We start from the raw sequence: 15,381 nt of genomic DNA on the forward strand, positions 1-15,381 counted from the left end.
TTAAGTCAAAACAAGAGATTCTGTAAATTCATTTCTAGCAAGAATTGATGCGCTTTATTAAATTATGTGTAGGCTTCACTCCAGAATACATAACATGTATTCAATTGTCCCACCATATATGCTAAAAATGCTTTACGATATCTTGAATGTCCTGTCTTAGGAACACACGAAGGTGGGCTCGGCAGACTCTCAGGACATCCAGCTGTGCGGCATGGGTATCCAGGCAGAGCACTGTGTCATCAACATTAATGCTGATGCTGCGGTCATCCTCAGCCCGTACCGCAACGCTAGGTAAGGGATGCACTGCACTGACAGTGGTTAAGAGTTCCCAATATGTCAAGAAATAGTTAAACCAGTTTTCTAACAGTAAATCCTAATGTCATGCTGTCTTCACTTTGTTATAGGACGTGTGTAAACGGTTCTCCAGTTACTAGTGCTCTGCAGCTTCACCATGGCGACCGAATCTTCTGGGGAAACAACCACTTCTTCAGGTAATTGTATACCCTCAAAATATTTGCATGTGTTTATTTATCTTTTTCATTATTCTATTGCTATTCATTTGATAAAATCATCTCAGTATTTCAACATATAATGTCATTTTATAAAGTTTGCAACTGCTATAAACACATACAGATTTGTACTGATTAACATCCAATGAATGTGCTCTGTACCAGCTTTATAGCATATATGACTTCATATCAGTGACAATTAAGATATAGCAAATCAACCAGCTCATTGTTAATTAACTGGACATCCTCCCTCCAGGATCAACCTGCCTAAGCGGCGTGCTCGGGGAGCTGAGGATGAGGAGGGCGAGGGGGGCCTGATGAAGAACAGTGGCAGTAGTGAGCAGCTGGATGCAGATGGTGACACAGGCAGCGAAGTGTCCAGTGAGGTCAGCTTCTCCTACGAGTTCGCTCAGACAGAGGTCATGATGAAAGCCCTGGGCAATAACGGTAAATAGTATTAGTCTGCATTGACAGAGTATTCGTTAGTTAAGTCCCTGTCATGTTTTCTGACTTTTGTTTTGTTCCCTCAGATCCAATGCAAGCAGTCCTCCAATCTCTGGAGAGGCAGCATGAAGAGGAGAAGCAATCTGCTCTGGAGCGGCAGAGACAGATGTACGAGCAGGAGCTCCAGCAGCTCCGCAAGAAGCTGAACCCGGACCGTCTGTCGTCCGGCTCCTCTGGAGGACCGCCGTCTGGACAGCAGGCCCCAGGACAGCAGTCCCACTACCGCAGCCTGGAGAGACTGAGCATGGGAGGGATGAGTCACTCAACCAGCGCTCAGAGCAGACTGAGGCAGTGGAATGAGGACAGGTCAGAGTGAGACCACAAATATATTTACACTCCAAATAACAGACTTTATCTCCACCAGGCGTAAGCCTCTTATGTTGCATGTTAATGTCCCATCTGCCTTTTTTGTACTGACTTATGACTCGATGATTTCATGTGGTTGTGGTCATTCAAAGCTTGAAAAACGTGTACACTTTTTTGATACCGTCATTGACTGACTCCTAAATCCTCTTAACAGGCCACAAGTGCTCAACAACTGCCTCAGTAGCAAAAGGCATTTAAGGCCATTATCCAGGCTAAGCCTTACCGTGTCTGTTGGAGGCCACATGTTGCCCTTTATTGTGTCTCAAAAACTGAAATCACAAAAACATTTTGAACCTGAGCATTTGCAAATGAATTTGATTCCCGAGCTTCTGATCCACTAAAGCTAAGCACAGATTGAGAGCAATACATCCCTGTTTGTGTTTCTGCTAAGATATGAATGCAAACTAAACACTTGCTCCTTGTATTCCCTCCTCCTCCTCACCTCTGTCCACCCTTCTCCCTCCCCCCTTCAGGGAGGCGGTGTTGGTTAGGAGTCTGCGGCGGTTGAGGGAGCAGATCGTGAGAGCCAACCTCCTGGTTCAAGAAGCTTGTTTCATCTCTGATGAGCTGGAGCGACACACAGAGTACAGAGTCACTCTGCAGATCCCATCAGACAACCTCAACGCAAACCGCAAGGTCTCACACACACAAGCAGCTAGTCACTCATGCAAAGATACAATTCTTCTGCACAGAAAATCCTCAATGGTGTGTGTGTGTGTGTGTGTGTGTGTGTGTGTGTGTGTGTGTGTGTGTGTGTGTGTGTGTGTGTGTGTGTGTGTGTGTGTGTGTGTGTGTGTGTGTGTGTGTGTGTGTGTGTGTGTGTGTGTGTGTGTGTGTGTGTGTGTGTGTGTGTGTGTGTGTGTGTGTGTGTGTGTGTGTGTGTGTGTGTGTGTGTGTGTGTGTGTGTGTGTGTGTGTGTGTGTGTGTGTGTGTGTGTGTGTGTGTGTGTATATATATATATATATAGAGGGACGCTGTGCTCAGTGAACCAGCAATTCAAGTTCGACGCCGGTGTCGAGGGAAGCAGATCTGGAGTCTAGAGAAGATGGAGAACCGTCTGGTGGACATGAGAGAGCTGTACCAGGAGTGGCAGGACTACCAGCTCCATGACCAGGACAACCCTGTGAGTTGACTTGAGATGTATTCTCGGAAAGTCTTACAATAACCCTGCCAGGACAGCAGGACAGCTATGGAACCATCAACGATGCACTATGCTGCTAAAAACATGCAAACTAAACAAAGTTCTCCTGTGTTTTAAATCAATGTTCTTCTTTTATTCCAGGTGATGCGCTCATATTTCCGTCGGGCAGACCCGTTTTTTGACGAGCAGGAAAACCACAGTCTGATTGGCGTCGCAAACGTCTTCCTTTCCTGTCTCTTCTACGATGTGAAACTCAACTATGCTGTTCCCATCATTAACCAGAAGGGGGAGGTAGGCATCCAGAAACGTGTTGGTTATCATGTTCATTCTCACATCGCTTATCATCCTTTTGTCATGAAGTAGTACCATTAATGGATGGAAAATCTGAGCTTGGAACAAAATGTCTCTAGACTTGGTGTAATATGATGTAGTTTCTATCAAATTTCAACAGCTACTTCTATTAATACTTTTACATTTTTCTCCAGTATGTCTTTTAAATCCTGCACAGTCATACATATCAGTGTCAAATGTCAAAGAATATTGACCATTTTGCTAGATTGCTATAAAAGCATGTAAGAAAAGATTTAAAAGAATTGTCCAAGCTGGATGTTCACAATATAACTCCCAGTGGTGGATGAGACATCCACAGATACATTCTAGGTATGGTTGGGTTATAAATGTTATTTTTTTTAATATATTCCCCTCTCCTCTCCTGTGGTCAGGTTGCAGGGCGTCTTCATGTGGAGGTGGTGAGGGTCGGAGGGGGTTTAGAGGACAACATGGCTGGAGGCGATGAAACCGACAACAACCAAGACGCTGAAGTCCCAGATCGCAAACTGGTCTGCATGGTAAGAAATAGGGCTGCACGATTTTGGGAAAAAATCTAATTGCGATTTTCTGACAAATATTGCGATTGCGATTCGAATTGCGATATTTGTTTTTAAGCGACCCAGCGGAAGTTTATTGTAAAATGCGGCCAGAACTCCGGCTAGGAAGGTCGTATCAACGTGCTCCCGTCTCTAGCACCCCCGCAGCCCGAGCTACGAGTGAAAAAACTAAACTTCCGTTGGGTTGCTTTAAAATCAAGCTTCAGTTTAAGATTCACTCTGTAATAGAAACACGTGATGGAGCAGTACTAACCTGACTCAGAAACCATCTAGGAAAGCTCCATTGGAAGCCATTTGGAAAGGGCAGGCACTTTCAAAAGCACTTGGCAGGTGATTGGATCAATCTGTCTATCACCTTCTATCATGGGCTACTTCTGATTGATTAACAATGGCTGGTACATGTGGAGCACAGCACTTCTGATTGGTGTGGATGACTGACACACAATAAAGGAAAAAAATCGCAGTCTTTGAAATCGCGATTTCGATTTAAAATCGATTAATCATTCAGCCCTAGTAAGAAAGACAGATCATCGGAGAGTTTTACATTATCGTTATTCCTACCTGGCTCTGTTGGCAGTTCAAAATCATTCCAGGACCTTTGTTTTATAGTGAGTTTTATAATGAGTGGGTTCTAGAGGTCTAGGTTTAGATACACCTAGTGAACAGTCTTGCAATACAAATACAAGGTTTTGAAGTTTCAGCTTTTGCTAAAAAGTTTTAGAGAGGAGTTGTTTCAACCCTAAAATGATTTTGAAGTTTGCATTTAAATGACTTGTTTTGCCCGGTTTATCCTCCACAGCTTAAGATCCTGCAGGCCACTGGTCTTCCCCAGTACCTGTCCAACTTCGTCTTCTGTCAGTATTCCTTCTGGGACCAGCCTGAGCCCATCATCGTGGCTCCTGAAGTAGACCCATCGTCTTCGTCGCCCAGCACAAAAGACCCACACTGCATGGTGGTGTTTGACAGCTGCAAGGTAAAGCCAGGGAGGGAAGAGGTGTAGGGCAATCATTGTTGAAACTGACACATAGAAAGTTGGAGAGCAAATGTGTATATAACAATTGGTGAGGCTGAGCTAGTGGTATCATACTGATCTTTCTTTGTTCCGTAGGAGGTGGCAGTGTCAGTATCGGAAGATTTCATCGAATACCTGACTGAAGGAGCGGTCGCCATTGAGGTATACGGACACAGACAGGCCGACGCAGGAAGAAACCCCGCCCTGTGGGACCTCAGCATCATCCAGGCCAAGACACGCACACTACGAGACAGGTAGACACACGCAGTCCTCTTTGTATTTCTCTTTTTTCCCATTACCTAAACAAAAAAAGAATTGTTGTCTTGCTGTGCTGACAATAATAATTGTTGTAGGTGGAGCGAGGTAACGCGACGCCTCGAGCTGTGGATTCAAATCCTGGAGGTAAACGAGAATGGAGAATTTGTCCCAGTGGAAGTTGTTCCTGCTAGAGATGTTCAGACCGGGGGAATCTTCCAGCTTCGTCAGGTAGGGAAAAGCCCAGACGCACACAACCACAGCCAACCTGCTCACATGTGGAACTAGCACATATAACCAACCAACAGAAGCCAACATCTAAATATTTGTCTAAACTTCTGTGTCCTCCAGGGTCAGTCGAGGCGAATCCAGGTGGACGTGCGTTCAGTTCAGGACTCGGGCACCATGCCGCTGATATCAGAAATCCTGCTTGCAGTGTCAGTTGGATGTGTGGAGATTAGAAACACCACAGCTAACCAGGAAGTGGATGAGATGGACAGTTATCAGGTAGATCAGTTTAACACAGCTCTGTTTACAGTCTTTGACAATAGGTGAACTGAGGCGGAAGATAATGAACCGACTGGTTTGTTGTTTAGGAGACAGACCTGGAACGCTTGCGACGGCAGTGGTTGGCCGCTCTCACCAAGAGGCAGGAGTATCTCGACGAGCACCTGCAGAGCTTAGTCAGCCAAGCAGGTATGAGTACACCCCACACATGAGTATAACAACATACATAAAACATGCCAACACTGTTGTTCGTGGTTCTGCTCTGTTAAAAATAGGCAGGGGAGCATATAACCCTCCATCACTGTACATTTGATGTTAAAGAAAGAGTGGTAACCATAGTTGTTGCTTAGTTAAATACTTTCAAAATGACACGATGAGGCTTTGGACTAATACTCTGAAATGTAAGAATATACACTTAAGCTTGTGAAACTAGCAACTTCTATTTTGAGTCTCAAAATGTAGCTTTTCTTCTTCCCCTTACGGGTTGTGAAGCCCTTTATTAATGCAACATCTTTTGCAAAGACAAATGAAAAGTCTTCTTTACAATAAACATTTCCCACAGAAAACGTTTAATATGGATTACTAACTTATAAACAACCCTTCAAAAACTGTTCCATCAAAATAAAGTCACAACATTCACATCTAACAATCCGTAACACTCCCCTCTCTCAGGAAAGTTATGGTCTCTAGCTTGTAGGCATCTTCTGTAGCAAGGGTTACATGTTTGAGGCATGTTGTGTGTTCAGAAAAGACAGAAGATGACATGGAGAGGGAGGCCCAGCTGCTGGAGTGGCGCTTGACTCTGACCGAGGAGAGAAACGCTGTCATGGTGCCGTTCCCTGGCAGCGGCATTCCTGGAGCTCCTGCTGAATGGTATGACACATGGCACGTTGAGTGTGCGCCAGGGTTTCCGCTAGGATTTTTTCTCGCCGGTCAAATATCCGGGCAGAATTTATTTTACCGGACAAATTTGAAACTTACCGGTCATATTTCAATAATAATAATAAGAGTTGTGTAGCAGAGTTTCCGTTAGCAGGTAATTACCGGACTATGAGCAGATATGCTGATGTTTAAAACTCAGTTCACGGGGCTCATTTTTATATTGCTTCAGTTTATAATCGTAACAGATCGAAAAATTCAGATTCATTTTTCAATAAATGATTCCACAAACAACATAATTATTACATTCAAACAAACTACTTGTAGTAGATAACGTACATTATTCAGAAGTTTACATTACATTTGAATAATAACACGGGAGAAACGGAGCCTCTCTTTTCCCCTCTCTCTCTCCTGACAGCACCTCAGTTTCTCAAGCAGCTCCTGCAGCTCTCGCTAAACAGAGGGCGGGGCTTCAGGTGATTATGGAGCTGCGTGTCTCGGTCAGACTCAGCAGCCGATCTGATCTCTCTCTCTCGTCCGGTTACACTTCACTCGCGTTTATGTCCATATCGATCAGATCCAGCTCTCCTGATTGGCCTTTATAGAGAGCACCGATCAAACTATGAAGAGTGAATATCGGCCGATAATGACCGGCGGCCGATCGATCGGAGCCTCCCTAATTATTACCAGACATTTTGACCGGCAGGTTTTGAATTTACCGGTTTTTAATAAATTGTACCAGCTAAAAACCGGTAATTACCGGCTAACGGAAACCATGGTGTGCGCGTCTATCATTTCATATATTTAATTATTATATTTAATTATTACCTTGTGATTGCCTCAACATCATTTCAATAAGGCTAGTATATTTGTTTAATATAGTGTCTGCCATGTTTTTTCTTATAGGGTTCCTCTGCCGGGAATGGAGACTCATATTCCTGTCCTCTTCCTGAACCTCAAACGTAAGTCACCTCTAAATAGCCTACGCTAAATCACTGCTAAATAATATATGCTCATGCACGCTTAATAAAGTATGCCAAGTCATGTCTAAATACATATGCCAAGTCAACACTAAATTGCTAAGTCACATATCAAATATGCTAAGTCACCTCTTGACATCATATGCTACGTGACTGCTAAGTAAAATATGCTAGGTCATCTCTAAATAACACATGGTATGTCACCGCTTAATTCATAGCCCGTCTAATGTGTTCTTCAACTGGCTGATTTATAAAGTTTGTTATTGATTTCCCAGCTGATGACCTCAGCTCTCAGGACCAGTTTGAGGTTACTGACGCTGGAGGCTGGGACGCCACTCTGAATGGAGAAGATGAGGACGACTTCTTTGACCTACAGATTGTCAAACACTACGACGGAGAGGTGAGGAATGACCCGCATGAGGAAGTCCATTTTTGAAATTGTGTATATTTATTAATATTTATATCAATATCTCTGTCAATTTCATATAACTCGCGCCTTCTTTTTTAGTTGCTTAGTTTGTTTAATATAGAGTCGTTATGAATTTGTTTTAAAGCTCAATAAATAACAAAGAAGACCTTTGACCGGCAACTTTTCTCATTTTGTCCGGAAGATTTAAACTTTGTTGACTGGCAAAAAAAAATTCTAACGGCAACTCTGGCTGTGACTTCTTTACAGCGTTTCTTTATTTGTTTGGTTAAATGTAACTACAGCATTGCATAATTGTAGAGTACCTAAAGAAACGACAATAAAGATTTGTTTCCCTTTAACCAATGACGTTGTCGACCCTGCAGGTGAAAGCAGAGGCATCATGGGACTCTACGGTCCACGAGTGTCCGCAGCTCAGTCGTGGGGGGGCGTGGCCGGAGCAGCGGGTTTACCTGACCATCCGGGTGGTGGTCCAGCTCAGCCACCCTGCCGACATGCAGCTGGTCCTGAGGAAGAGGATCTGCGTCAACGTGAACCCGGGCCGCCAGGGTTTTGCACACAACTTCCTGAAAAGGATGTCCACGCGCAGCACCATACCTGGCTGCGGGGTCACCTTCGAGGTGGTCTCCAACATCCCCGGGGTAAGGCCAGGGGAAACAAATAGTCATGTCATGCTTTGCTCAGCAACAGGGTGAATTATTAAACACAATCTTTTTTTGGTCCCATCAGGACGCCCCTGGCTCAGAAGACAGGGAGATGCTGGCCAACCTCGCTGCCAGCGCACACAGCAACCAGTCACCGGATGAAGAAGCTGCTATTGAGAAATACCTCCGCAGTGTCCTCAGCCTGGAGAACATCCTGACTCTGGACAGACTCAGACAGGTGGGTGGAGACGCTGGGAAAATATAAAAAGTCTAAAACAGATAGAACTTAGAATGACAGGAAGGTGTGCAGTTGGTTTTAAGCTCAATAAGACGCAGGATATAAAATGTATCCAAGTTGTGATTTGTGTTTGTTTTTCCTGATTGAGTGCTTTCTAATATGTTGAAAATGTTCGGTTGCTTTATAGGAGGTGGCAGTGAAGGAGCAACTGACCAGCAGAGGAAAAGGCAACAGACGGAGCATCAGTTCTCCTTCTGTCCACAGGGTAAAACACACACACAATGACATTATACTGCACTCAATGATAATCCAATATAGAACAATATGATATGAATCATCTCTCTGTCCATCCGTCCTCAGCTGTCTGGAAGTAGACAAGACCTGTCCACATCTTGCCTGGAAGATAAGGTAACATACCTGTGCTGGTTCTTGTTGACTGTTCTTAAAGTAATGCGTTCAAATATGTTACGATTAATTGAGGGTCCAGTGGTAACTGTCGGTCTTAAGTGACTAAATACCAAACAACACCTCCCACCTAATATATCTGTTCCTTTTTACCATTGACATGTTTTTGTGTTTTTCAAACCAATGTCCCATCATCTGTTCCTCAGGGTCGATGGGAGAGTCAGCAGGATATCTTCATGCCTTCTCAGTTTCACCGCACCCTCCCACGGCCCGCCTCCTCCCCCTCCACCTACTCCACCTCTCCTTCTTCATCCCAGTCTCCCTTCGGTATGACACCCCCACAGAACCAGGAGCCGGAGCAAGGTAAACCCCCTCTCTTTACCCCCATCACTGCTCCTTTCTTCTTTTCTCTACCATACATTCCTCATCACTTTTCCTCCATATTGCTAACTTCTATTCTCCCATCTTTCGTTCTTCTTTCTGGGTTCATCATTTCTACTATATACTCATATCTAAATCACTTGGCTCAACCGCTCAAAAGGTTGCTCTGATGTCGAAGAGGAATATGTAAAAATCTGCCATAACATATTATTATTATTATATATAAATATATTTAGATTATTTCCCTAGTCTTTTAACCAACTTTAATGTTTATTCATTTTCAGTTTATTTAAAAAATGCCACTGTTGTTCACAATAAATTATTTTCTGTATAACAAATACTACGTTTTGTTTTCTACGTCTAGGATATGTTAATAATTAGCAACCAGAGATTTTGATGCCTTTCTGTGCAGTAAAACAGGACACTTGGAACCACATTGAGCCACATTTCCATTTGAAAAAAGTAATTGGTACAATTTGGATTCCAGGGCTCTAGATTGAAAGCCTGATATGATAGAATACATTATTTACTGGTTTTCAATATTTGCATTTAAACAGACAAAAAGCAAAATTCCCTACACAACCTAATGTGTCATTGGTTACCTAACAAACTACGTGTCCGCTCTGTTCCCTTTGTTTACCAACGGCAGTGATGCGTAATGTCTCTAGTTCCTACCTGCTCCTTTTAGTGTTGCTTACATCCATTGCTGTAACATTCTTTGTCTAACGCATTCTTCTCTCTCAAATTCATTAACAAAGCATTTCTCTGTGCCATAGTGATTTCATGTCAGTGTCAGAAATCATGTTTCTGTGCTGTGCTTTAGGTTAATTCCGTTCTGAAAATGAACAGAATTAATATATTTTCTTTTAGTAATTTCTGTTCCATAGTCCAGTGATTAGGATGTTTGTAATCTTGTTTCGATGGCTCAATCAACCGTCTGCGTGTTTTACGGCCGGCTGATGTCTTCTCCTGTCAGTCTGTCACTGTTGGGGTTTTTGCCATTTCCTGGACTCGCTTTCAACTTTCTGTCTTAATCTTTCACACCTCCTCTACCTCCCACACCTGCTCCTCGCTTCCTTCCTCTCCTCTCTCACCTCCTCACCCCCCTCCCCCAGGTCGTTCAGGACTTGCTGCCTCTTATCTTTCAGTTAAGGCGCTGGTTCCTCAGATGCCCAAACTGCTCAAGTCTCTGTTTCCAGCACGGGACGAGAAGAAGGATCTGAGACCCTCGCCACACAGCCAGCAGGTGAGCAGAGACGCTGAAGTAGAGCTCCCCCAGGACTTATGTAGCTGTGTGAGAGGTGGAACCAGGGTCCCATTCATTTAGCCTTGCTGGAGAAATAAATATGAAATACAGGTTGCAAGTGTTCCTGTCATGACCTCGTGTGTTGTTACTCAGCAGCATGTCCCTCGCATCGTGACATCAGGAGGGGACGAAAATCGACTCAAGGCTGAGACGGTGAGATAATGCCCCGGTCTGCTTTCCCCTCTGTTGTTTGTTGTTTATTTAACATTTGAAGTGCATTTGTAATCTGATCTTTGTCCGTGGATATCCGCTGCAGTCTTCTTCACAACCCTGTCATATTCCAGCTGCACAATGTAGACCTCGTTTTAAATCTGTGGTCACTCTGGAAATGAAAGTGCCTACTGTTATTTATTTGTTCTCAACATAATTGTTTCATTTCATTTCAAACCTTTATTTATACAGATAAATCCCATTGAGATCATTGATCTCTTTTCCAAGGGAGACCTGTTCAAGTAGTTCCACATGAAACATAAAAGCATAAACAGAACAACAAAAGGACATCATACAGCATCATTTACATAATTATCCACATAAACAGGTACCAATAGCTTCCGATTGACTAGCATCCAACCGAGCTTTAAAAACATTTAGTGGCACCAGATTTCTCAGTTTCCATTTAATTTGCAGACTATTCCAAGACAGAGGAGCTGCGCATCTAAAAGCTTTCTTCCCTAAGACAGTCCTAGCAGTTGGCACATTTAATAAAACCACAGCATTCGATCTCAGGCAGTAGCCACTTACAATTCTCCGTGAGATCAGGGAGCAGATATAAGATGGAAGTTTCCCTAACATGGCTTTGTATATAAAAATGTACCAGTGACTGAGCCTCCGTACAGTTAGTGAAAGCAAAGCAGCCCTTGCATACAGGGTACAGTGATGGGTTAATGCTTTACAGTTTGTCACAAATCTCAGTGCGCTGTGATACGCAGCATCTAACTTGACCAGGCAATGGGCAGGTGCATTCATATACATCATATCCCCATAGTCCAGCACAGGTAAAAAGGTCACAGTGACTAGCCTTTTCCTGGCCTCAAGCGAGAAACAGGACTTGTTTCTGAAAAAGAAACCTAGCCTAACCCTCAGCTTTTTTAGCAGGTTATTGACATGAAGTTTAAAAGAGAGACAATCATCAAGCCAGATACCAAGGTATTTGTAACAGGTAATAACTTGAAGTTTTATTCCTTGCGTAGTCACAATATCTAGAACAGGCTCTGGTGTCTTTTTAGCTTTAGAAAAGAGCATTACCTTGGTTTTATCCACATTTAAAAGAAGCTTTAGTTCAGAGAGCTGAGTCTGAATAGTGTTAAAAACAGCCTGTAATTGAACACCAGCCTCCTTAATGGAGGGACCTGCACAGTACATCACAGTATCATCCCCATAAAAATGTAAAGTAGCTTCATCCACATTATCACCTAAACTGTTGATGTAGATGGAGAATAAAAGTGGACCTAAAACAGAACCTTGAGGAACACCATTAGCAATGTTTAACCACTCAGAAGACAGCCCATCAAAATGAACACATTGGGACCTTTCAGAGAGGTAGTTCACAAACCACCCACTGCATGGCTGGACATGCCTATACTGGCTAGCCTCTGCTTTAAAATGCGACGGTGTCAAACGCTTTTGAAAGGTCAATAAATCCACTCCACCTCAAGCGATAGAATTACTAACAAAGAACTGCTAACAGAGCACTTATATACTAATAAAGGACTGGCTTATCTATAGCCAGTTGAGTAGCACTTGAAATAGTTGGCTCTATGAAACCTGATGTACTTTATGATTCTGTTTTCTTCAAGGTTGTGTCTTCCTGGTCGAAGGTACTTATTGTAAGTCGCTTTGGATAAAAGCGTCAGCTAAATGCAATGTAATAAATAGAGCTGCACAACTCTGCTTATTATCTAAAATACTCGCCACATCAATCACCATTTTCATTGTGGCAGTGATGATGCTGTGTTGCTTTCTGAAGCCTGACTGATGTTTAGACAGGATGTCATTTGTACATAAAAACACCTTTACCTGTTCACTCACTAAGCGTTCAAGAACCTTAGCCAGAACTGACAACTTAGAGATTGGCCTATAGTTATTTAATAAGGTTGCCTCCCCTCCATTTAGCAAAGGCAGGACATAAGCAGACTTCCATACTTTTGGAATTGTGTTAGTGCTGAGGGAGAGGTTAAAAAGAGTAGTGAGAGGTGGACCAATAAAATCTGCAGCTATCTTTAAAAAGAAAGGTTCTACGTTGTCCGGGCCGGCCGGTTTCTTAGGATCTAACTTGGTTAAAGCTTCACGAACAACATCAACAGTAAAAGGGGTAAAACTAAAAGAGTTTTCCAACACATGTTTTTCAGAGTCACAGACTGTAGTGTTCACAGAAGCAGAGTTAGTGACAGAATCAGATAGTACTTTGATTTAGCACTTTTGATTTGCGATGTGAAGCTATTTCTTAGCTGCCTAAAACGCAGCCATTCTACCTCTGAGCCTGATTTCCTAGCCTTTGCCCAGGCCTTGTTTCTCTCATGAAGGAGACTGGCAGAAAACCAAGGATTGTCTCGTCCCTTTACTCTAAATGTACGCAGGGGTGCATGTCTATCAATGATCTCCATGAAACCAAGATAAAAATAAGACCATGCGGTTTCCACATCAGCACACAGATCGATTTTACCCCAATCAAACCCAAACAGATCATGCACAAAACCCTGCTCCACAAAATGTTTTATGTCTCTCTTGATGATAATGCGAGGTTTAACCTTCAGTTTGGGGACTGACGGGAGATGGTCAGGCAGCCGAGACTCGGATCATTGTGAAATGTTGTCCATAGTGTTTGCTAAGCTTCAGAAACAATAGATTTGACCCTTAAAGAATGAATCCAATTACTTTTTGTTAAGCCATTTCCTCGTAATGGCTTAAGCCAGTTTCTACTAGTATTCATTTAGTCAGACAGTTTAGATTGATTTTGTCAAGTGACCTTGATGAGTCAACCGCCTGAGCTTTTAACTCAGTCCATTTTAATCTGATCTTATTAAAACAAAACATCAACGGAGATAACACAAGTAGCATCAGTAGCACCATTTTCCAGTCGTTGATTATTTTACTGATTATTGTTTTGTTGTTTTGCCTTGCATGCTCTCGTCTGTCCCCCTGTTCCTGTGGCAACCGTTGGTTTCCTGTAGCCTGCTATTCTGCGACCCGCAACCAAAGACCGACGGGCAGAGTTCCCAGAAGTCCCTCCTCTTCCTGTGCATGACCCGCATGACATCACCCCCCTCAGCCCCCTCAGCCAGTCGTCGAGCGGCTACTTCTCCAGTAGTGTTTCTACGGTTACCCTGTCTGACGTCCTCCAGCCCTCCTCCTCGTCCTCCTCCCTCCTGGCTGCTGACACTACGTTACCCACAAACCCCCAGACGCAGGGTGCTGACAGGAACGATGTTGTAACCTCTCCTTCTCAGTGTGGCGCCAAGATGGCTGTCGTCGCTCCACCCACTTCCCACAGCTCAGCCAATCACAACAACGTCTCCTCAGAAAACTCCGTCTCCGAACACAAGCTGGTCAACTCAGGAGGAGGAGTAGGAGGAGGAGGAGGGGGGGGGAGGGGGGGAAGGCTTTGAGAGGCTGGAGATCTTTGTGGACGATGAAGAGCGTAGCAATAATGACGTACTGCCTGATTGGCTGTCAGAGGGAGCGTTTGTTACAGTAGGAAGCAATAAGGCCGGGACAGTACGCTACGTGGGAGTGACGCAGTTTGCTGATGGAGTGTGGGTGGGGGTGGAGCTGGACACCCCTGTAGGTAGGTACACTATTAAAGGGTACATTTACCCAAATGACGCAAATACATGAAAAATGACTCGAGTATTCAAGCTTAATTAATAACGTTGACTTAATCAATTTTTTAATGCTTTCCAGCTTTCTCTGTGTTTATTTATTGAAAAATGTATTGTCAAAATTCACAATGTGTTTTGTTCAATTATAAAATATTCTTCTCTAATCCATCTAGCCTTCGCCAACAGTTTGTCCAACACAAAGATAACTACAGTTATACTAACGGGACATTCAAACGGCACCATCAATTACATTTATACAACCTCAATAAGAACAAATATATATTTCTAGGGTGATGACGTCATTAAGAAAACTTCATAATAAGGAACAAATAAAAAGACTGTATACAATTCTACACTGTGGTTTTGTAATAGTCAAAACTTCTCTGTTAATGGTGAGGCTAGCTGAGACTTGATTGGCTCCTCTGTCAAAGCCCTGCCTTTGGTTGGTGGAGCTGACTACAGCTTAATGCTAAATGATTTCCTGTCCTGACCTTTGTTTCTTCCCTACAGGTAAAAATGACGGGTCAGTGGGAGGTCATCGGTACTTCCTGTGTAAACCGGGGTACGGGGTGCTGGTCCGCCCGGACCGCCTGTCCTGCCGCGACCGGACCAGCCGGCGCACGGGAGACTTCCCCACGTCCCCCCACGTCCCCGTCTTACGAGGAGAAGCCATTGTTGCGCGGCGGGGGGAGAACCGCAAGTCCTGGAGCAGTTGAGACAGGGAGGGTGGGATGAACCCCCCACAGCCCTCCTCTTCCTCCTCCTCTTCCTCCTCCTCTTCTCCCAGCTATGCAACAGGCTCACAGTAACATACTGCCTACCCTCCTTTAGATTGAAACTACATCCATTCACAGGTAATGGGTGGAACTAGAATAAAGACAATGATGAGACCTTTCAAAGCGAGTGCAAGTAAGTGGACGAAAGACTATGCAGAGAATATAGAAGTCCGTGGAAGGACTATTTACCTTATGGGAAGATAATTCTCAATGAACAGCGGTCAATGGGAAGACTGCTGAAGTGAGTGAATGGAGGTCAGTGCAGACTCCTAATTTGGAGTGTCGGAGCTCTGCGAGGGGGGGGGGGGGAATGTGGCGCTGCAGACTGGAGGATGTGCTGCAG

The 15,381-nt window shown here is 43.8% G+C and overlaps 1 protein-coding gene across 1 annotated transcript in view; it reads left to right on the forward strand.

Annotated features, from left to right (window-relative positions):
• Positions 1–14,049, forward strand: part of kif13ba (kinesin family member 13Ba) — a 63,201-nt gene extending 49,152 nt beyond the window's left edge. Inside the window, exons 16-39 of the mRNA XM_034078008.1 lie at positions 161–291; positions 405–491; positions 766–956; positions 1,040–1,319; positions 1,853–2,015; positions 2,347–2,502; positions 2,662–2,811; positions 3,243–3,368; positions 4,207–4,380; positions 4,516–4,673; positions 4,773–4,905; positions 5,026–5,181; positions 5,271–5,370; positions 5,928–6,054; positions 6,970–7,025; positions 7,319–7,443; positions 7,836–8,111; positions 8,200–8,352; positions 8,540–8,617; positions 8,713–8,760; positions 8,964–9,120; positions 10,254–10,384; positions 10,538–10,597; positions 13,615–14,049. Coding sequence (XP_033933899.1) covers positions 161–291; positions 405–491; positions 766–956; positions 1,040–1,319; positions 1,853–2,015; positions 2,347–2,502; positions 2,662–2,811; positions 3,243–3,368; positions 4,207–4,380; positions 4,516–4,673; positions 4,773–4,905; positions 5,026–5,181; positions 5,271–5,370; positions 5,928–6,054; positions 6,970–7,025; positions 7,319–7,443; positions 7,836–8,111; positions 8,200–8,352; positions 8,540–8,617; positions 8,713–8,760; positions 8,964–9,120; positions 10,254–10,384; positions 10,538–10,597; positions 13,615–14,049 — 3,651 coding nt within the window. The remainder of the gene's footprint in view (positions 1–160; positions 292–404; positions 492–765; positions 957–1,039; positions 1,320–1,852; positions 2,016–2,346; positions 2,503–2,661; positions 2,812–3,242; positions 3,369–4,206; positions 4,381–4,515; positions 4,674–4,772; positions 4,906–5,025; positions 5,182–5,270; positions 5,371–5,927; positions 6,055–6,969; positions 7,026–7,318; positions 7,444–7,835; positions 8,112–8,199; positions 8,353–8,539; positions 8,618–8,712; positions 8,761–8,963; positions 9,121–10,253; positions 10,385–10,537; positions 10,598–13,614) is intronic.
• Positions 14,050–15,381: the final 1,332 nt, after the last annotated feature.

The sequence above is a fragment of the Pseudochaenichthys georgianus genome, chromosome 3 (genome assembly GCF_902827115.2).
Source record: "Pseudochaenichthys georgianus chromosome 3, fPseGeo1.2, whole genome shotgun sequence".
Classification (NCBI taxonomy): Eukaryota; Metazoa; Chordata; class Actinopteri; order Perciformes; family Channichthyidae; genus Pseudochaenichthys; species Pseudochaenichthys georgianus.